The sequence below is a fragment of the Callorhinchus milii genome, unplaced genomic scaffold, assembly GCF_018977255.1.
Source record: "Callorhinchus milii isolate IMCB2004 unplaced genomic scaffold, IMCB_Cmil_1.0 Scaffold11, whole genome shotgun sequence".
Classification (NCBI taxonomy): Eukaryota; Metazoa; Chordata; class Chondrichthyes; order Chimaeriformes; family Callorhinchidae; genus Callorhinchus; species Callorhinchus milii.
Genome location: NW_024704752.1, coordinates 19,253,688 through 19,276,704, shown reverse-complemented (window position 1 = coordinate 19,276,704; position 23,017 = coordinate 19,253,688). Strand labels below are relative to the sequence as shown.

Here is a 23,017-nt window from a genome sequence, read left to right as displayed (position 1 = left end):
TTGAAACTGCTTATATTCAAACAGTTCCAGGTTTTAGATGATTGCAATTTCCAATTTCCAATTGCAATCATCTAAACCTGGCATCTGGTTGACTTTCCTATCCTGCCTGATTGTCTGATCAGCCTCGTGCCTACACCCCTGTAACCGTAATCAATTTCAAGCATTTATTATGAAACTTTTTTTTAGCAGAAATGTGTTTGTCCTCGGAGAAGCAGGTCAAAATCTTAATATCTTCGTCTGTTTACTGCATATTTATTTCTCAATTACAATTCTGCTTTAACGTCTTCGCCTGGGAGGCAGTTGGAATATTTCCTCGTCAATAAATTGATGAAATCGTAAAAGCTGCTGTGGCGAGACAGAACTTTTTTTTTACAAAATCAAAATAATTTGCTTGGAAACCGTTCTGTATTGAAAGGTAGATTCCATCAAATTGTTTTTGCTCTTGGCACAATCTATGTAAAGATCTCAAGGTTAATCACATAAGGAACACTGTTACTGCCAGCCTAAGGCTTGGCAGGGTGATGCTCTCAGCAAAGCCTCAGGCTAACTCAAATAACTTTCTAAAACTACGCACAGCTGAATCAGACTTATTCTCTGGATTGCAGCACAATCTTCTACATTTGAAATGTAGCTTAAATACAATGCTATCTCCATACTTGTTTTATATTTAGAAAGTTGCTATGGATTCTCTCTCAACCGTTACTCCAGGCAAGGTATTCCTTATCCTGACTGCTTTGGGTGTGAAAACATTTCTCCTGAGCTCCCCAATTCTCCTAAGCGGCCCATTCTCGGGGTGCTTTGGGGGTTTTCTTTGCACCCCGATTTGGTGGTTAAGCATCTGCAAGCGATCAAGTAAGGTTAATTCTGCATACCATAAAACCACTTCTACCAAACGGTACTTGGCAAAGAATTATAATAATAATAACAATAGTAATCCTTGCATTTGATAGGTTATATTATCTATAGTTCTCTGACTTTACATGACTATCGTAACAAGAACTATTGTAGAAGAACTCTGCATTGATTGCATACCTTGCATTGAATACAAATACATTCTATATGTTAGAGTAAGCATCAGTCAACTACTGGAGTGTACAAAATGAATGTTAACTGCAATCGTTTTTACTGAGAACTAATTCCTTTATCGGGTATTTTATTCAGACGGTGCAGATCCAGGATGGTTCAATATTTTTAGTTGGCCACAGCAACTGGACGAGATCCTCTCTGCTGAATCCCGATTGAAAATGTCTGCAATCACTCGACAGCAGAGTAGAGACTTCGTGCAAGAAGAAACTTGCTGTTAAACTATTAACAGTCAGAAAATATGTTCTTGACCATGAAATTCCCTCTTGTGGTGGCTTAATGACATTGATTGCCACTCGATTGAGCCACAGTGCAAACTTGTTGATGGTCATGTCCCTAAATTAAAATAACAGGCAGTGACATCTGAAAATCCAATAGTCATGGAAAGTCAGAGAACTAATATGTGGAGTCCTGTAGCTCAGTGGTCAGAGCACTCACCTCGGAAGCGAGAGGACCTGGGTTTGATTCCCAGCAGGGCGAAACCTTCGGCAAGTTTCCTGACTCCATATGCCTCTGTTTACCTGGAACCTGGTTGTTAGTCGATCGGTGGATCACTTTTCCGGGGATAACAATCCCTTCAAAATAATAATAATAATTTGGTCACTCAGTCCACAACTGTTTGTATGACGCTGCTGTGCGCAATTGACTGCCACGTTTCGCCCCAAAAATATACAGTCAACTTCACTTTACAGTATATTCTATATTTGAAGCGTCTTGAAGGCATGATAAGGCGCTGTATCAAACACAAGGATTGTTATAAATTATATATTATTTTGGCTTTAATGCATTTTTATTTTGCACTTTGTAGTACACATCTTGGTTGAAGATTCCCTCCGTGATTTGTTGAAAATGATGAGATAAAAAAAAAAGGTTTGACACTGAAAAAAGGCCAACTGTAGCAAGAAGAGTCCTCATGATTGAATCTTCCGCTTAATTTGAAGAATTAAAAATTCAATTAAATCAGAATTAAATTTGTTCTCTATCCGTTCCCTATTTATGTTTAATTGTTCTATTATTCTGCCTGTATAGTTAACTAATTTTGATCTTAATGAGAATTTGAAATGGTTTGGGCATTCACTCCTCTGGGATTGCCAGACATGTTAAAAGCAAGATGATTCTGTGATGAAGCACAATGCGAAGACGCACTTACACCTAATGGAGTCCTCAGCATCTGGATATTTTAAAACATTTCCAGATCCTGTCCTCCTGTTTGTTAGACTCCTGGGTTGATCTGTTCGTCCTTCATTTTAGCTGTTGGAAGGATTGAGCAAAGACGTCGTCAACAAGAAGTTGCATTTATGTACAGTAAATGGTGTTGGAAAATGTCTGAGTGCCCTTTGCAGTTCGCAGAGAGTGGAGCGGGGGGAAAGGGAGGTGACCCTACGCGCAGTCAAAGAGGTTGGTTTTAATCTGGGACTCGATGACAGAGAGAGAAGGGTGGTGAGGGGGTGCTGAGATAGAGTTCCAGAGAATAGGCATAGAATCAGAAAACCAAGGCACCAATAATGACACAGGGTGAGCGAGAAACATGTATCAACCCCAAGACGAACAGGAGGAGATTGGAGAGATGATTGGAGATGCTTGGGCGTGAAGCCATTTGACAGGACACAGATATGCAGCACCAACCTGCAGGAATTCTGTTTTGAATTGAGATTGTGTCGGAGTGAGGTTCACCCAACGTAGCATTTAGTTATCAACAGGATTCAGTATTTACAAACACAATGTGAATCCAGGATGCCACTCGGACATTTTAAACCCCATTGTACAAACTTTTTCCATTTCTTATTCCAAAGTTCATCATCTATGCTCAGCAGATATTTGGGTCTTTGTGTATATCTCTCTGACTGCACATTCTTAAGTCGATGGAGAGTTTTGGCTTGTAACAATAACAAATCACATTTACACAACGCCTTTCACGTTGGGAGGACATCCCAAGGCATTGGACAGTCAGGGATTTGGCTCCGATTTAGAAATTTCAGAGACTGAAACTAGAGATTTGCTTTTTCTGTAATGGGGGGAGAAGAAAGAAATCTCCGTTCACAGAAAAAGTTCAAGGAATTGAGGCCAGATGTCTCGAGTAAAATGAGAAGACCTACAAGAACAAAGAACCATTAAAATCTTTTCTGGCAAGACTCTGGAAATGTTGGAGCCATAAACATTTTCAAAGAGCCAACTGCAGTCTTCGAATAATGTAATGATGATTATCAATAGACAGTAACTGAGTAGAGCCTTAAAAATATAATAAAATGTGTTAACTGTGTTAGGAACATGTCCATCTGTTATGCAAATGTAATACCCTGTGGCTCCAGCTCAATGCATCTTTGGTGTTCATTTTTCTGCAAGGAAGATCAAAAATGTGTGGAAAAAAAAAAGCCTGTTAAAATTTTATTTTTCTCTAGCACTGCTAACTTCAATTTTCCGTGAAAGGTTTCAGGAGCACTGATAAATCATGCAATAAATCATCAGCCTCTTGCTGCTACCTCCAATCATTAGAATGCCTGCTCAGCTCAAGATGATGTAGGGAAACGTCTGCTCTCCTCTTGAATTAATTGTGTTTCATTTATTCATGTAAATGTTGGTCGTTGGGGTAAAAAAATAAGAAACACTTTAATAAACTAGAAACTTAGAAAGCATTTACTTTAATGTTTGTGAGTCACTGGAATGTATGAGTTTCCCTGACTGCTCACAGCCATACAGATTATCATAGACAGCCTTAGCCTTAGTTAAATAAAATCCCATGTGTCTCCCAGATTTCAATGTTAATTAAAATATCAATGAGCTGCTTATGGCACATGGTAATATCATGTACCTGTCGTACATTTTCTCTTCAGACACTCTTAATATAGTCTGCTTTCATGTTCCACAGAAGCACTCACACACGCTTTATATTCCAGGCATCAAAGAAATAACATGGGCCTTTGGCTGCCTTGGTAAAGGTTTAGTAAATATTTAAAGGCCATTTTGCTTTTTTTAAAAAAAGAGGGAATTCAGAAATTGGATTTCCCTGAGAACCAAATATTAATTTTGTGTTGATTTAATTATTTATTGAATAATAAGCCTCAGCCACACTCATAGAGAGATGGGATCCATCTATACACAGCACTGTGAGGCAATGCTTTATAGGGGATCACTGAAATATTTAGTAGGTAAAAAGATAAAAGTTATTGTGCAATAATAATAAATCATCCTTGCGTTTGATATAGAGCTTCATCACGTCTTTGAGACGTCTCAAAGCACTTCACAGGATATGCTGTAAAGTGAATTGGCTGTATATTTTGTGGGCAAAACGTGGCAGCCAATTGTGCAGAGCAGCGTCCCACAAACAGTCATGGATTGAGTGACAAAATTATTATTACTTTATTTATTTATTGATTTATTTTATTCAAAGGGATTATTAACCTGGAAAAAAATGGGAAAAAATTGGGAATGAAAAGGAAAAAAAGCAAAGGAGCAGAAAAGGAGAAAAGGAGACCAGCACTGAAACCCGAAAAGGCCTCACAAAATGGTTGGAATATATTTGGAATTATAATAAAAATATCACAAAACCTTTTTATGAAGCTGCTGATTACTTTGCCCAATGTGTTTATGGGGTTAAGGGCGGCAGATTTCCAGTCAGTTATTTGTTCTAAAGTGAACAAAACTGAAATTCTTAAAAACCTAAACTTCTTGCCTCATGTATGTTGTAGCACATGTGCTTGTTATCACGGAGAGGATGGGTGTACTGGAATGAAAGAGTCTTAAATAATCATAAAACGTAATTGCAGATAGTGAAGCTGAAGGCACAAAAGGTTAGAGGCAGGAGTGTCTTGGGGCATGACAGAAAAATGCATTAAATCTTTTACGTGAGCTTTTGGGCAATTCAAATAATCTCAACAGCTGCTTTTTATTCTCCTATCAATTTAATACAAATTTTGCTGAATTGTATAGCAACACAAATTTAGGGAGGAGGATTTTTGTGCCATACCTTTCAAATAAGAAACAGAAGAGATATGAACATCAATAAAACTGATGATAATGGCAAGTCAAGGAAATATTCTTGCATTTGTGACTTATTTGTGTTTAATGATCGAAATAATGTGAGTTTGCATTGATCCGAGCAAGTACTTTAAGTCTCACATGCCACAAAGTCAAAAGGGGACAGATTCTGTAAAATAAGATGTGTGTAGAGTTCATTCTGCAGTTCGGTGAGATTTTGCTCTCCCCTCCACCTCCACATGTAATCACTTATCTAAAATCACCGTAGAATATCATCAGTCTGCTAATTATAATAATAGTCCTGCATTTGGTATAGCTCCGTCCATGGCAGGAGACAGTCACAAAGTGCCTCACAGGATACACTGGAAAGTGAAGTGACTGTAGTTATAGGTGAATGCAATGGCCCATTTGCTCACAGCAATGTTCCATCAAACAGCCATGAAGCGGGAAACCAATCATATCTGGGGAATTGTTGGTCAGAAACTCCCTTCTCTTTTCTCTAGAAAAATGTCATGGCATCTTTAAACGTCCACCTGAATAGGCAGACAGGACCTTATTTATTAACGTCTTATCTGAAGAACGGCACCTCTAACAAATACAACATTTCTGAAGCCTAAACCCTTAACCAACTGACTCGGAGGCAAGAAAGTAACCCTCTGAGAGCCAGGCTGACACACTGGGTGCAGATCGAATACAGCCAAACAATCTGAAGCTGTGGTTATAATGATCTTGGTTATTCAGCACTGATGGCCTGGCTTAAAACTACCTTAATCTGACAGAAACTGTTGCTGCTACAAGATAACCAGCAACTGCAGCTTCCATGAGAAAAAGATTGTTGGAAATATTAAGACCTTGACAGCATCACACACTTTCATTGCTGCACCTTCACCAGGTATTTTTTTCACAGTTTCTCCATCAAAGTGAATTTGTTATCAGGCAAACCTTTCTCTATTTTCTGAGCAGCATCAAACACACATTTAAGCCGAAGAGATACAGTGACTCACGTCTGAGATTCTATTTTCCTTCTGTTGTGTATTTTCTGCGGATCGGTCTGTTTATTAATTAAATCCCCAGAATAAATGTCCTCTTCTCCATTGGCCAGAATTGTAGGTTTTGCAGTTGTAATATTGCTTTGAAGAATTTCTATTTCACTTTCCTACATAAGATTAGAGGCTCATTGCTTGGCGTAGCTAATGAATCACCTCAACTAGCAACAACTGACGAATTAATGCTTACAAAGAAAATTATTACAGCTTATTGTACATAATCCCAAGATAACTGAGACTCTTATCCTTGTTTACCTTCTGTGAAGTGTTTGATACAGAGCAGGATGACGCTCAACCCGCCAAATTTTCAACCAAATTAGCAAAGCCAGGATGTAATTTTGCTGATGCAAGTTATACCCAAGATTGCAGACTCCATAGAATTGTATAGCACAGGAGAAGGCCATTTGGTTTATCGTACCTGGACACCACTGCATCTGTCCTCCTCTGCCCTTAGCTCATAGCCTCTCATATTTTCCTTCATCAAATATTTGTGATTTTCCTTTTGAAACGGACAAGTCCACGGAGAATTGTTGACGATGACAATAGCCACACACCATCTCACTAAATTATCTGTCACAAGTTTGCCGAATTTATGAACTAAAATCAGGCAAATACTGCATCTTGTTCTTTTTTCTTACAATCCCCGCTGTATCAAGTGCTCTTCCTTGAACAGTGAAGTGATGAAGCCATTTTTTATTTCCCACACAAAACTAGGGATTAATGAGTGACAATTACATTGAAGGATAATTGACAAAACAGCAGATTAATAGTGTTGAAATCTCACTTGTTCTGGCAGAAACTCGACGTGTTGCCGTTCAGGGTCAAATCTCAGACATTTTCACTTGCAGATAAATGGCATCCTGGCAAGCATCATGTCAGTGGTAGCTTTTTATCATTGGCAGACATTTCAATCATTCTTTGGCATTTGCACTCTCTTCTCAATTTTAGGGCGAAACCTTAGGCAAGTTTCCTTAGTCCACACACATGCCTCTGTTTAACCAGCAGTAAATCGGAACCCGTTTGTTAGTCGATTGGCAGATCGCTTTTCCGGTGGGATAATAATCCCTCCAAAATTTAATAAATAATAATAATTTGGTCACTCAATTCACAACTGTCTGTGGGAAACTGCTGTGTTTGATTGGCTGCCGTGTTTCGCCCACAAAATATAGTCAATTCACTTCACAGTATATTCTTAGAGATGTCAAGAAAACGTGATAAGGCACTATATCAAATGCAAGGATTATTATTATTATAGACCAAAACATATTCAGGTTTTAAATGTAAAATGATTTAATCTATTGGCTTCCGTTGCTGATTTACATAACTGAGACAGCAGAAGTCGCCTAATACTCGAATGCTGGCAATAGTTCTCTCCACAACAGCAAGTAATTAGTTCTACCGCATTTATGATCGAGCATCACAAAGGGGTCTTTGGTGTGGAATAGATGGTAAATCAAAACTGTTTTTGTAAGCAAACCTGAATTATTATGCTTTCCAATTGACTGGTATAATAGAATCGTAAAACTTCAGCTCAGGAGGCCATTGGGTTCATCACGCCGAGTCACTGGAGTTGTCTACTCCACTCCCATCATTGCAGTTTGGCAGGTGAGATGCAGTTATTTGATTCAGTTTATAAAATGAATCATGCCCTATCCAATTATATGTCTGGTAATGGTTTTACCTTCTGATTCAGCAGATAGGTTTGCATTGTCCTTTTTTTTATAATAATAATCCTTGCATTTGATATAGCGCCTTATCACGTCATCAAGCACTGTATCAAAGCGCTTCACGGAATATATTGTAAAGTGAATTGACTCTGTTTTTTTGGGGCGAAACACGATAGTCAATTGCACATTTTTGTGTGTGAATTCTCAGCTGTTGTCCCTGTTTGAGTGGAATACATGCACAGGATCATGCTGTAAGTGCTATCAGCAGACCTGGAGCCAAATGTATGAGTTGACACTGCAATGTTTAATGCCAATTGTAATAAAGGTTCCATTGTAAGTGCCTTGACTTACCTTACTATAACAAAATAAGTGTTTCTTTCTTTGTCTCCTCTGGATTCTGTGCCTTTTTTCCTCCCTTTACAGTTCCACTGGTTTCCTTTCTCCCCCTAATCTCCTGAACATCAGTAGGAAGCACAATTGTTGTTAAGTCTTTCAATCCAATGGTGACCATGCGGTGACTGCTGCCACCATCGGAGGCTGTGTCACCATGAGGAGAGATCGGAGGGCAGAGGGCAAGGCTCTCATCAGGAATTGGAAAGCTATCAGAGAGACCTTCCAGTAGGGCGGAGATCAAAGAGAGTAAGGCAGCTGGAAACTAGAGGCAATTGAACCAGGATGGGATGAGACACAGTGGGCAAAGAAACCAGGGAGTCAGAACAGAAATTGTCCAGGTCAGGGGAGAGATGAAAGAACCAGGAAGAACAAGGCACAATGAGAAAAATCAAACAGTTGGGATGGGAGCCAAGGATAAAAAAACCACTTATTAAACTCTCCATTTTCTCACTTTCAAAAGATCCTCAGTTGAATATTTTAAAATGAGTATTCAACATAATTCACCTAGAAAATATACAGCCATTACATTGTACATTACCCCACACTATATACATTGTTAATTCATTAACAATCTTGTACTTTACTAACCTCCAGCACTAGAGCTTGGCACAAATTCATTAAAAAATAGGGTTTGTAGATAAAGCTGGTTCTGGCACATGGACATGGCGCTGTGAATCTGTGTAGCCACACATACCTTGAGATGTGCTGGACTGATTTCCAAGTTACCTGCACAGGTGGGATTCCTAATCCAGATGGTTGCTGAGAGGAGAGTGGACCTGCTTCCGTGTCTCCAACCTCCATCAGTACAAGATGATTTAAAAGTGCAGCAGAACTGATGACTATGACCCCCCCCCCCCACCCCCGACACCACATATTCTTGAAAAAGTAGATTTTGATAAGGTTTTTGAAGACATCCCACATCCCTGAGCAGTCAGTCAACCCTCCAAGCTTCAGTTCAACTCCTTCAGACTCGACACAGCAGAGGCGCAGAGGACGAAGGTGTTGGGACAACCACTGAGTTAATTAGCGTGTACATGAAACATCTCCTTGTTTTACTTGCAAACTACCTGGACGACCAATGGAGTTTGCATTAATAAGGTATTGCTTTAGTACCAGAAGCCCTTACACACAAGAGGGAATAATCAATGCTACTTTATAACTTGGATATGCCCCTAATCCCCGAAAATACAAGTTGCCTTTCCAGTTGGTATTGATGGCCATGAATAAAACTTAAGGGCCATTATTGTCTCAAGGATCCATCATAACCCATGGTTTATCAGCTGGCCTGAGCAGCTGTTCATCAATGGCTGATGTTTACATGTGGTTCCTGTGCAAATCATTGTCACTGGCAAAGAGGGAACCACCACAGAGTCAACAGACACAACCTATGTCGTCAAATAACTCTGTGCTGAACTTGCTGATCTCAGTCAGAGACATGGGGAATGTTGCAAAAAGCAGGGATCAATTCCTGCTCCTGATCCAGGAAACCTTTGCTGGAAAAGTGTGTGGGTGAGGTTTGTGCACATCTATATTTATCTATGATTGATGACAGGATAAGGATGGGCTGCGGTGACTCTATAATCAAATGCACTGCTGACATTCACTGACATTTCCCACTGCAAAGGCATAAATAGAAAGATCACTAGTTTTAAACCTACGACACAGCTCACACGTGAAGATTGCCCAAGTGGGTGGGTTATCAGGAAGGCAGGAAGTCTCCATGGGAACCGTGTTCATGGGAAGAGGAAAGAAAGAGAAAAAAAACAACATCCCCAATTGGAAAACGAATGCATTTTACAGTCAGAAACATTCCTTGTGTTAACAGTTTTGGGGGGCAAAAAGTTGTCAGCCCCATTGAGTACATCTACAGCAAATGCTCCAGACACAAAGTGCATCAGGTGAACACTTTGCCCAAGGAACACTGAGGAACATTCAGGACAAGTTAAAAAATATGATAATATTTATTAATGATATTAAAAATTTCTTGAAAGACAATGGACGTCCAAACACAAACTGTATAGTCACTTTGAGGCTCTCAAACCTTTACAAATAAAATGAAACGGTTCCTATATCTGCTCGCTTGCTCTAAATGGCAGGAAGATGTTCGAAGGAATTCCAACCGGCAAAAAAAATTAAAATAATAAAAAAAACATCGTATTTGTTGACCCAAAAAAAAAATATTTTTTTTTACACACAAGTACAGAACTAGGCAAAATATTACTGTGAACTCTGGCTGTGAAAAGAACCTTTAACAAATGATTTTTCGTGTACTTTAATAATCAAATGTTTCTGGAACACGATCCACGTGAAGTTGAGTCAAATTATCTAACGCCGCTTTACAGTAAGAAGCAATATTCTAATACAACTTATCACTGGAAATTTTTTTAAAAAAGGCAACTGACCTCAAAACAAGCAGCACAACAGATAAAACAATTTACAAGCAACAAATAAGTGTCCGGGCACTTTCGAAAGCTTCCTTATATTCCTCTGTTTTTCTCTCTTCATGTCACATTTACTGTATTAAACAGTGAGACTCACACCGCAAACCTTAACGACGGTCTCCTCTAAACCATTAAAGCTGCAATATGGCACAATAAATCAGAGTGGCGAGCTTGAGGCTAGGCTTGTCATTTTAATGTGAACCAAAAAATAACATTTTTCCAAATCAACATACGCGATGAAATCAGAATATTGCAGGAAAAACGTTTCACAAAAAAAAAGTAAGTGCTGTCCGTATTCATTCAGGCTCCAAACATACCCCTGAACGACTCCATCATCATCATGGACTGTATGAAGTCTAAAGGGAGTTTTAACAGGTGCCGTAGAGCACGTTCCTCAACTGATGGGTTTCCTTAAACCTTCTTATGTGTTGCATATGGGATAACATCACTATTAGCTGTCAGATCAAAGTGCTTGCTTTTCCTCTTATTTACAAAAATACTTTGATCTCCCGCACAATTCTGCACCTTCTCAACGACGTTTGGAACAAGCGAAACCCTTTGTAAGTAAAACATCTGCTACGGATGGATTGCAGCTTTAATGTTATCGGTTATCAAGTACGGTAGGTTTTTTTTTATGCACTTGATTCTTTCTCTCTCTTGAAGTGTAACACAGTTAAAGCCATAAGATTACAGCAGCAAAAATAATGGGTTACTAATTACAATACATCTGAAATGGTATGCCAAGGTAACCAATGCACAGAAAATACACTGTAATCTTTTATATATCACTGAACAATGTTACAGAAGATACTGATTTCTGCTTGCTATTTCCAATGGATTCAGATCACCGTTGGGTGTTATTGTGAATATTAAGCCTTATGCAGAAAAATGCTTGAGGTTACCTTGCTGTTTTTTTTCCAAAAGAGACAAACAATAACCTTATCAAATCTCGACCTAGTAAATGAAAGATGTAATCAAGAAATTCTCACTTAGCTTTGTTACTGTCAAGAAACCACACAATGTAAAACTTTGTTCTTTGCTTGTTGGTACTAAAAAAAAAGCAATTGCCAAGCATCATCCCCTCTGGTTACAAACCCTACTCACAACTGTCCAGCTTTCACTGCTCAAAGCAGTTTCTTCCACACTTGTAGTTTCCACTTTTTAATTGGGATTTTTTTTTGTCACAAATTTCAGGAAAAAAAAATCCAAATCGGTTGTTATACTTATGTAGAAGGCGCTTCAAATGAATAGCAAATATGCACTTAACACTAAGTTCTTTATTTCGATTTTTTTCTAGGTGAAAGTGAATTGTTGTGAACAACCTTAGAGTTGGTTTACATTATGGCGTGAAATCGTGTGGCAGATGGTTAGATGAGGTATTTTAATTTATTGCAAGACAAAGGCAGTAATTAATATTTGGAAAAAAAGGGGGGCAAAAGATGAATTTCACTGCAACATGCTTTTAGATAAATAAAAACTGCTTTTTAGGCATGCACAATAAATCAAGGGAATGCTGCAAGCCATTCATATCCTAGAAAATAAAAAATAATTTGGCAAAAGTCATTCTGGCAATATTAATATTTTCTTTCTACTCTTAGCAGGTGACAGTGCCATTACATCCAGTCAATGCTACACCGGTAACATTAACTTGAGCAAGTTATAAACTTTCGAACTCGCAGGACTGTTAGAAATGAAAATGGTTAACGTTTACAATAAGATGGGCATTTTGCCATGTGTTGCATTCGATGTGCATCGTGGCAGACCACATCTTTGTAGCTCTGGACTGGACTGTTTACAAAAGGGTGTTACCCTTCCCACCACATCTTGGCAATATTCTATCACATATTGTCCACTAATAAAATCGATTCTAATTAGGCATATATTGGGAGGTTCACCTGTTTTGGCACTGGGTTACTTCCATCTTCAGCCTTTGCACAAACATATAGGCAAATGTACTCCGATTAACCACTTCATGTAGACCTATAGATAAATTACAGTAAACAGGACCTCCCTTTACTGCATGGTCTGTGTAATAAAATTGGCACCAAATAATGTTAGAAAAGGGAAGGAATACAATGAAGAAAATTACAACACTGAAAAGTCCCTTTTGTGGGATTTATGACCGTGAGTGTTCACTTCAACAATTATTCTAGCACATATTTATACAAAACTACTTTGTCTGATCTTTTTTCATTGAAACTACTATGAACTTATTGTGTTGGGAGTCCCACCAAACTCTTCCTCTCAGTTTGTGACAATCAATGAAGGAAGCATCTTCTCAATAAGAACTCGAATGGGGATGCAAAGTATGTTTTTATCACAGCTTACTGAGCAGCACAGTCACCAAGCAGATAAATAATCATGCGTATCGTGCTAAAAATGTCCTGTTCCCTCGATCGTCAAAATTGTATTGACAGGACTTTTGCAACAAAGCTGTTCATTGGCAGTAATCGGTTTATACCTCTGTCTTACTGGCAGAGAGTAGTTATTTCCTTGTGCATGAATATTCCACCCAGGCCTTAATAGCATGTACTTTACGTACATTTATGTAAATTTGTACAATGGCGTTGTTCCAAAAAATAAAACGAACAGAATTTATGTCAAACTACAAATTTGCTCCTTGTGCATATCTGTAGATTTTTAAGTATTCTCTTATAAATCCTTCTTCTTTGCGTCAATCGTATCTTGGCACCGAAGCAGAACTCACAGTTCAATGTCTTCAGACTCAAATGCTTTTTCCATTCCCAACAGAATTGTGAAATTATCACCAACGACAATTTAAAAAAATGATCAGATGGGGTCCAAACTTCCTCGCCTCCCAACAATACCCAGTTGTATTGGATCCGGTTACCCAAAAGATTGTTTTCTCTTATTATTTAGCAATGGTCATGCACCATGGACACCAATTTTAATCTGATCTTCACTAGTAATCTCGTACTTTGTTTCTGCAGCAGAACTCTTTGCTTTCTCAATGCCGTGTTTGGCTATACCCTGGTCGTCGAATGTGAGTGGGGGTGAGGATGGGGCAGAGTGTTGTTCTGTCCTCCCGTAAACGTGTTGAACGTGTGAAGAGGCTGCATTCCCGGTATGGTGTTTGGGATCATGGTGATGGCATTGGGAGTCATTAGAGGGATATCATCCGGAGATCGCCTCATTGCTAACGTGTAATCTTGAGCACAGACTGTCCGCAGAACCACCTCATGTGGGTGGATGGAATCACATTCGTGATCAAGATCGGTGTGCTTCATCTGCAGTGACATAATCTCTTCCTCCTGTGCGTGAGTCAGGTCATTTGTGGTGTTGCGTTGCGGACTGCATCTCCTGTGAACATCGTGTCGCCTCTTATCCTTCTTGTAGTACAATGCTGCAAAGGCGAGGATATTCAAAAACAACAAGGAGGCGCCAACGGCAATCGTCACGCTCAACTCTGTGGAGTAATCCCTCTGATCCACCAGGAAAGGACCCGCTAAGTGCTTCTGATCTTCCTGATTGACAGTGGGGAAGACCGACGTCACAGGACGTTTGGTTGTGACAGACAGTGTCTTTGAGGGTCTGCGTGTGATCTCCGAAGGGACTCGAGTTGTCGTCGAACTGTACTGGGAAATGTCATTTAGACTGTGTAAGTGTGGAACCAACTCCAGCCACAGGTTCACCTTGTTAGCTCTGTAGTGTTCCTTAACACGTGGCTTCAATCCAATGTGCAGATAGAGCTGATCTTTCTGTGAATATCTTGACCAGGCCACCTCTTCAAACCGGTTCGGTTTAGTATGGATAAACTTTGTATCCTGGGGAACTGGTTGATTTGGATCACTGTGTGGAATAAATCAGAAATTTAAACTTAATAATGGTAATTTAATGATAATATTCCTTGGTGTTTTTGACACATCATGCTGCGGAGATGACTCGAAGCGGCTTCACGGAAAAGTGTACTGTAAAGTGTATTTTGTGGGTGTTTCATAAAATTTTAGAAAGTAACTTAATTTTATTCAGATAGCTGTTAGTCGTTTAATACGTTAAAAGATTGTGAATAAATAGTCAAGTCTAAGAAAAAAATAGTAATGGTAATGCAGATTGAGCTATCGAGTATGAATCCCTTCCCACTTACAAGAAAAATCTTTGGTAACGTTTTACATAAATGCTCAATTTTGCTGCCACATAGGCTTGAAATCCCATTTTCATTCTTTGTTTTGCTATTAAAGCGACAATTCTCCTTAATTATTATTCTTGGATTTAATAATACTGATAAAAAGAACCTCTCCAGAAAAAAATTGGAACTGCAGTTCATTCTACTTTTTGAGATATTCAGACAGTTTGCTGATGTTAACATTTCTCATCCATTTCTATTTCACTCACAATCTGAATGGTTGACTATGATTTTACAGTGGTGCACAAACTAACAGTACTTTTATTTTTCCTTTCCTTTTATATTTTTTCTGAGATCGCTCTGTACGAACAAAGTATTTGTAGTCGAACTTTTGCTTTGAGAGATGGTGAAGGCAATTGATAACATTCAGCACTCCGAGGTGAGAAGGCTGCTGTATAAATGCAAGTTGTTGTTGTTTTGTTGTATTTTTAGGTACAATTTGGGGTAATTTTCAAATGTAACTGCAGCTTTAGTAATTGTATTTGGTTTTATTTATTTGGGGGTGAAAGTAATAACACCTGTAGTAGCGGTATCACACAGTAATATCACTGATGGTAACATCTGTTCAATGAATACTTATTTTGATGTATAATTTCCATGGCCATCATAGTTTCTATTATCTACTTACCCTGTTTTAGCAAAGTTTGTCCAATAGGTCATTACCACTGCACTTAGCATGACGTCATTTTTGGAGAAGTTACAAGGGAACAGTTCAGTGGCACCAATCATCGGAACTCCAAACACGTACGGGATTTCATCTCCATGAGAAGAATCAGCCCAAGCTGGCATCATGTCACTCTGGCAGTGATGATAAAAGGCATAGAAGAAAGTAGGAGAACCAAAGCCTGAGTGAAGGTCAGCTGTAGCTACAGCCGGGGCTACCCACTGGTGGTCAGTAAACAAAGCCAACAAGGTTTTCCTCCGCGTCTCTGGGTTATGTCTATCCGCCCAATCTGTGTACATGAATTTGATGGTCTCCCTTAGGACATCCTTGCCTTCAGGATAGCCGTACAGGTTATCCACAAAATTAGACACAGCAAAGTCAAAGTCATTAGCTGACACTCCGTCCTCATTGTCCACTATGCTTTCCACAAATTTATATCCCTCACCTTGATTCACTCCCAACATGATATCATAGTTAAGGAATTCACCCTGCTCCATAAGAATCTGGGGATCATCAGGTATAACATCGCCATCTATGACTGGTCCAAAGGCAATATGGTATCTCGCAGGCTGAATGTCTTGTTCAACAAGTTCCTTGTACTGTTTAGATCGTAAGCATTCTACCAAGTCAACGGTATCTATCATGTTGCAGCCAACTTTGGCGGCCAACTGTTTTGCGAACTTTGCTGGCTGATAGCTGACTGCCCAGCTGGACAAAGCAGTGCCGCTTTGTGCTATCGCTCTCTGAAATAGTCCTGTGGACAGACATCATAAAGGGTACTAAGAAAGTTATCAGGATTTATCATGAAATATAATTGTTAGAAAATAATGGTCACTAGTGGTGGCACTTGATCATCAAAGTGGTGCAAAGAGTAGTGGTAATAATAATAGTACATTAATACAGTAATTCTCATTAAACGTCTTTAAATAGGGTTTCAGAATTATATATTGACCGAGCAAACTAGGCCGCAGGTCTCATCAGATACCATAAGATCAGACCAATCCCTTTTTGGTCAATCACATATTTTAGTACACACTTACGTTACACATTTCACTTCAACATTTTGAACAACTGTATTTAACACCTCACCTTTGTTTTCTCACTAAAATGAGCTTCCACCTGCACTCGGATTGCAACAACACCACAGTTCTATCAACAATGTTGATTATGGCAAGAATTGGCAAGTAGACACTCATAAATATGTGAAATCGTTCTATGTCATTTCATACATCCTGTGCAGCACTGAATCATGTTATTAAGCGTAAAACTCAATTTAACTTTGAGAGCTTTTAGGTATGAAAACGACCTTGATTTTATTTAGGCTAGTGATGTGTCTTTGTACTTACAATATGACAAGGCCAATTATTCATAGTATTATGTGTTTGTAACTTATGTATTATTTGCACAGGCAATTTTGGGCATGCTCTGTAACGTTCCTGGAATGTACATATTATTCTAGCTGGGACTTGGTTAAATCCTAATGTTATAAATAATGAACAGGAAGAGCTCAGAGAAGAAAGTAAGTGTGTCTCCGTGTGATAATTGATTGAAGAGTTCAATTAACGACCACAGTTAAAAGAAATTGACATTAGTTCTGAATATTTTCAGAAAACAATAATAATAATCCTTACATTTTGATATAGCGCTTTTCACGTCTTCTAGACGTCTCACTAAATGTCCACTAAGAACACGTTAAACAAAAATGTTTCTAGTAGAGCATGTTATCATGAAGTATTGAGCGATTTTCTGTTCACCACTGTTTCATCATAAAACACCCGCACACATTTCTCGCATGAGGTTTACATTTTGATGAGGAAAAATGGTTAGCACAAATTAACAGGGCCACAAACACAAAACTGAATGGATTTCCAATAAATTGATTGAAATTCCATACAAGTTTGGAATGAGTCTTATAGACTATAATTCGATTGGATTGAACGAACGGGAATTAAAAACAAATCTGGGGAAAACCCCTTGCACTTGAAAGAGCATCGAGTTTCATTCTGCGGAAGACATGTTAGGAAATACACGTGAAAGTGAAAGACCATTTTGACTCTCTAGTACCACCACCAGATATAAAAGCCTGAAAGAAGAGAACATTTCAGAAATTTCCTGCTCGACCGTTCAACCACATAGTAATTTTAGTTATTTTACACCAGACAAAATATTTTGAGATCACGTTTAAATAAGAGGACACAAAAAAAAGTAGCATATCTGAAAAATATTCATTGCATTTAATGTTATAGCACAGGCAGAAAGAGCTGTACTAAACTGGCACCTGCACTTTAGAAAAAAAANCTGAGGCAACTTTCTGAACTTTAATCCAATCGCTGTACAGTGTAAGGAATGGTTCTAGGCATCAGCATGACAGATGATCATTGAAGGAAGATGAAATATTTAAAACTTAAAGTACACAAATTGGTCAGTGCATTTGAAGGCTCGCTTTAAGATGCTCAAAGCTCAAGTCCAATATGTGAATAAGCTTCAGAAAAATCATCAATACATAAAATATTGATAATATTGAATCGTCCCACTTTCACAGGGCCCCAGCCACTCATGGAAATGGGTTGGTGCTGTCAAAGTTATTGAGGACCATTGAAACAGACAGCAAAGATCTGAGGCAAAAGAATCCATGCTGTTACTATCTCAAGTTTTCTCCTAAATATTGTGAGACATGTCTGAAGTTCTTTATCAGCCTCAATCTAATCAGGCTCCACCTTGAGACAATGTCTGCCAAATGTTTGTAAGGCAAAATCTGCACAATTTCAGCAAATAATTAATTAACGAAAGTGGCAAATTTGCAATAGCAGCACTCTGTCAGGAGCTGTATATCCTGATTCAGTTTGTTTATTTCCAAAAAAAAAGGAAAATATAAAGAAATCACACGACAGTAATGACAGTGGACAAGATAGAACAGAACTGATCGGCAGGCAATGGTCATGCAGTAAAGGGTGAATGAGATGCGTGTCGAGTGCAAAATGCTGGAAGTAAATGTGATGACCCAATGGACAACATAGTTTGCCTTCTACCTAAAAGCTAATCTACTCTAGTGATAGGCATATGGGGGAGAACAGATACTCACGCACATAAACATCTGCTTGTGACCTCGATGCTTTGACAATTTTGGATCATGCATGCAAAACATTCAAACGTTTTTCAGATGACAGCAAGCGGTTCATGCATTCTCAAACAAAAGATTTCTGAACCAGGCACTAAAAATTTTTTTTTTTTTTTTTTTCCTTCGTTTTATTTTTCGATTCTACAAATCTGATACCATCACTGGTACCAGAAGGAAAAGTAGAATGTTATAAGTGGCACGTCAAAAAGATTTGTAAATATGTCTGCCATTGTTTGTGGTGTAATTTGGTGGCATACATTTCAAGAAGCTGGTTCGTTTTGACAGACAGTCACTTTTGTCAGAAAGGAAAACAGCCGAAAAAGGCAGCTGCTTTGGTGTGCTGTTCAGAAGTCCACTTAGAAAGTGTCTTTTTTTTTTGTTGCTGTTGTTTTATAAAGATCAACTGGATAGAGAAAGTGTGTCACTCAAAATGTGAGCATGCACAGAAGAGTTGACTCAGAATAAAAAGCCATAGAGTACAGCCAAAAAGTTGCTCTTTTCTGAGTTCTAGTCCACAATTATATATCAATATACAGAGTGTCACATGATACTAATGGCGGTGGCATGCAGACACCAAAATTGTCAAAATTTTCAACCTGCTTAATACCTTTGGTTGAATTGCTCCAACGGTTACCTTCAGAATAATGGGACAAAGTCAACAAATTGACGCAAGAGGCACCAGCGCCTGATCCAAAAACGGTTATTCGTAATGGATCGCCACTGAAGAAAGCTATATTTTCACTAATCCAACGCAATGCTTGTATTTGATCAAGTAGCCCATAATTTCCTTTAGCGGCTTGGTCGCCAGTGCTTAAAAATCCTGTACCAACAGAAAGATAGGAGAAGACGTTTAAGTAAAATAGATGAGTCAAGACAGATAATTATCACATTTCACATTTCTCAGATATTCTGACACAATAACAATATGTTGCGAGTTAACTATTTTTTGAAAAAGCAAATCGTAAAATCAGTGAATTCCATGCAAAAAAAATTAACATTTTAAAACCTTTTTTTGTAATTGCAATCATTTAAATTTCAAATAAGCATTAATTATTTTAATCATCTGTTCTGCATCTCTATGTTATGTGCTATTTACCAACCAAGAGGGCAAACAAATGGACAGATCTGGGTTCCACCTACATCACTTCAGATGTAGCTGGCAAGAGAGTGTATAGGTTTAACTCAATGGCACATTTTCCCTTCCCAACAGTGAAGAAAGGACTTTGTGGATCAGGAATCGTGCAAATGTGAGAAGCTGTGGCCAATATTTTACATTAGATAACTTCTAATTGATACTCACAAGTGATTAACTCATAGTCTCTGTTTCCCAATTTTTTTCCATTGCTTTCACAAGTTTATTAAGCCAAATGGCTTCTCTCTTTGCTGTGATCCTAAGGTCAACTTCAACTGTATTCAAAACAAACACTCAACAAACTTAACGCGGTAACAAGCAGAGCATATGAAATACTCTCCAGAGAAGAATAACTGTGATGATTTACAAGTTATTTAATATAAAGAAGCAGCAGTGACATTTTAACAGCAATGAGATCCCTTTAACTAGTTTTGCTCTATACTATCCAGGTCTACAGTTATTCTGATTATTGTTACATTAAGTAAAATGCAAAACGCTCTTGTGATGGTGAAATAGAAAGTAACGCAGCCCTGTAAAAGTTAGTCCAGATATTTCTACTGATAGATGATGGAGAAACACACGGAATCAGGTTGAACTTGTATGATTCCCTTCGGTCCTCTAAGTAAAGACCAGATCTTTCTCAAACAAAGTTTTGGTCTATTGTCTATTCAAGAGAGCAGAAGGTCTCAAAATGTACCCAGATGAACCCGCTGATGTTTCTTTGTTTTATAACCCACAAGGGTTGATTTTATTCAATCTAAAATACAGTGGTCTGACATAAGAATTAACACATTATCCACACAAATCAATTCCATTGAAACCTCCACTCACTAATGGATTGTGCACCAAACAAAACACTGTCAATCAATATCAATTAGATTAAAAATAAAGACATATAACCACGAAAAGACAAAGATATGGGGAACATGTCAGTGGTATCAATCGTTGAGGCTCAGTCTCAGTAAATTAGTTTAAACATTCATTTTTTAAAGTATGTCCTTTGCCATCTGCCTGCTAATGAACTAATATAAGATCCTGATTATAATAGATATTCTAAAACACATTCAAGACACATTTATGTGGCCACTGTACTTCACAGCCGTGAAATGGAATTTCTTACTAACTAAAGAAAACTGAACATTATTACATTTTACAAGAATTCATTTACAATTGTTCCATCTACGTCTACTGCAATTTCACTATGGTATACTTCAATTAAGGAATACTAAGACTGTGAAGTAATTTATACTCATAGATTAGGTGTCATCTGTGAAAGATTACTGTTTAAATCACACTCGCCTCGGGAGCAAAGGCTGATTTAATGGTGGTCTCTTGTCCTCCCAACCCTGATTTCACCTGGAATTATGCCTGGAACAAAGCTTCAAACACAAATAAAACAGAACCACACAAGCAAACATAAATGGAACAATCCACTCTACCCTCTTCAATTGTATTATTTCCCCCTAAATGTGACTTTTTTGTATTTATGGGAATACACAATAGTAGATTTTATTTCAAATTCCATAGATCAACTATTCAATTGCCTTCCTACATCGCTTTCACACAGACATTGTTGCACTGCAATCCATGACTGATTGTGGGGACGCTGCTATGCGGAATTGGCTGTCGCGTTTCGTCCACAAAATACACAGTCAATCCATTTTACAGTATATCCTGTGAAGTGCTTTGAGACGTCTCGAAGACGTGATAAGGCGCTGTATCAAATGCAAGGATTATTATTATTATTGCAACAAGATGGGCAGAAAAATTATAAGTGACCTGCGCTGTATTGAGTTTTCATCCTGCAATTCAAAGGTGTGCCCGTTCCAATTGATTTACCATAATATCCTGGCCACCTTTTCTATGCAAGTCGCATCATCCTTGTCTTACTGGAATGTATTAACTAACCTATTATAAATCACAAAGCTCTGTTGTCACAATGGCAATGTCTGGCATTGTGAACATTACAATAAAAAGAGTTAAGTGGCTCGATATAGACCTTTATTGTTGCACTGCTATCGTTAGACCAGTAACCTGTCAATAATTGTTTCCGAAAGGGTAACTGTCAACCGTATTTGCAAGTCATTATGGCCTTAGGCACAAACTCTCACATCGTCTGAAATTCATACACATTAGTGATCAAAAGAAAATTGTATCGACCAGCTGTTTGCATGAGTGTTACAAGGCTACATCACACTGAGGGCTTCAGCGGAGGACATCAGACGCCACAACAGCCTAACTTTAGTGTTTTATTAATGTCGATTGAATTCCTCCTTTTTGTTGCATGTGTTTAAGCAATACGTTGTGCACAATTTGTGTTTTTAAAAAGTAATGCTTGGCCATCTTTCATCTCATTGTACACGTAATTCTCCAAATTGTGCACGTTTTCATCCAGTGATGGATACATACAGAATGGTGATTGAATCCTAGTACCAACTGTTGGACAAATATTGTACCTTATGACAATATCTCATGTGAGAAGAAATACCGCAAGAGTATTTTTGCCATCAACCAAAGAGTTGTCCAGCAGCAATGATAAGGAGACGATGTCACTGCAATATTGGTGAGATCCACATTGGGATGAAATAACTTTCCTCATTGTAGTTCTGTTTTTTTCCACAATGATATCATGTGCAACTGATGTGTTTCGACCTGGTTTTTTATAGCTGCGGTCATTTGTTTGCAAATAGATCTGTTTCATGCGGAAGCCCAAGTGAGGAGAGAGACATGCCAAAAAATAGGGGTTGGTCTAATTGGACCATGGGTTAACCATGTCTAAATGCATGCAGGTGTTCTTAATTAAAGAATTAACCAGCAATTGTTTAGATTGGAGGTTAATTACCAAATTAAGGACATCTGTATCAATTGAACAGGATGAGACCGTGAGCTGTTGGCCCGAACCACATTGTGGACTCGAGAGAAAGAGAGAGAGAGAGCATTGCATCTGGTGTATCTGACCGTGCAATCATATCGAACAAATCTGCAAAAAAAACTCACAGAAAAGCATTGGTCCTCTAGCTTCTGAAAGAACAAAGGCAACACACCATTATTGATCTGTAAAAGGTGGTAGCGGAGAGGAGCTTTTTGTTTTGCCATTTGAATGCCTAGCCAGGTCTCAACATGTTTGAAGCACAAGTCCATGTAGAACATGGGCGGACTGAATGTATGGGAAATCAGGAAATCTCCTAAGTGCTCCTGTGAATGATTCCTGATGTTTACCACCCTATGCAGCCTAGTTCAGAAGTTCTATTTAAGCCCGATAAAATTTTTAAACATGCGGATATTTTATGCTTTTTGCCCCTCCCACCACCGCCCCATGAATTAGTGTTCCCCTATGAATCGATGCTCCAATTT

At 38.4% G+C, this 23,017-nt stretch overlaps 1 protein-coding gene and 1 non-coding gene across 2 annotated transcripts; one reads left to right on the top strand and one right to left on the bottom strand.

The window, feature by feature from the left end:
- Positions 1-1,490: 1,490 nt before the first annotated feature.
- trnap-cgg lies at positions 1,491-1,563 on the top strand. The gene has a single exon. It is a non-coding gene; the product is annotated as a tRNA-Pro (tRNA).
- Positions 1,564-10,115: 8,552 nt separating this feature from the next.
- LOC121849906 (neuroligin-1-like) lies at positions 10,116-22,813 on the bottom strand. Its single transcript, XM_042339264.1, has 5 exons — positions 22,708-22,813; positions 21,965-22,099; positions 19,139-19,351; positions 15,378-16,167; positions 10,116-14,415 (listed from the first exon to the last, which is right to left on the bottom strand). Exons 1-5 carry the CDS (start codon positions 22,811-22,813, stop codon positions 13,590-13,592), a joined length of 2,070 nt encoding a protein of 689 aa, XP_042195198.1. The 3' UTR covers positions 10,116-13,589.
- Positions 22,814-23,017: the final 204 nt, after the last annotated feature.

Excerpts from the sequence above, each read along its gene's own strand:
- LOC121849906 (XM_042339264.1), bottom strand. The coding sequence starts at position 22,813 with ATGTTCTACATGGACTTGTGCTTCAAACATGTTGAGACCTGGCTAGGC. Across the intron at positions 16,168-19,138 it reads TTGGAGCAATTCAACCAAAG|GACTATTTCAGAGAGCGATA; the intron begins GTATTAAGCAGG and ends GTCTGTCCACAG. Across the intron at positions 14,416-15,377 it reads ACAAACTTTGCTAAAACAGG|TGATCCAAATCAACCAGTTC; the intron begins GTAAGTAGATAA and ends TATTCCACACAG.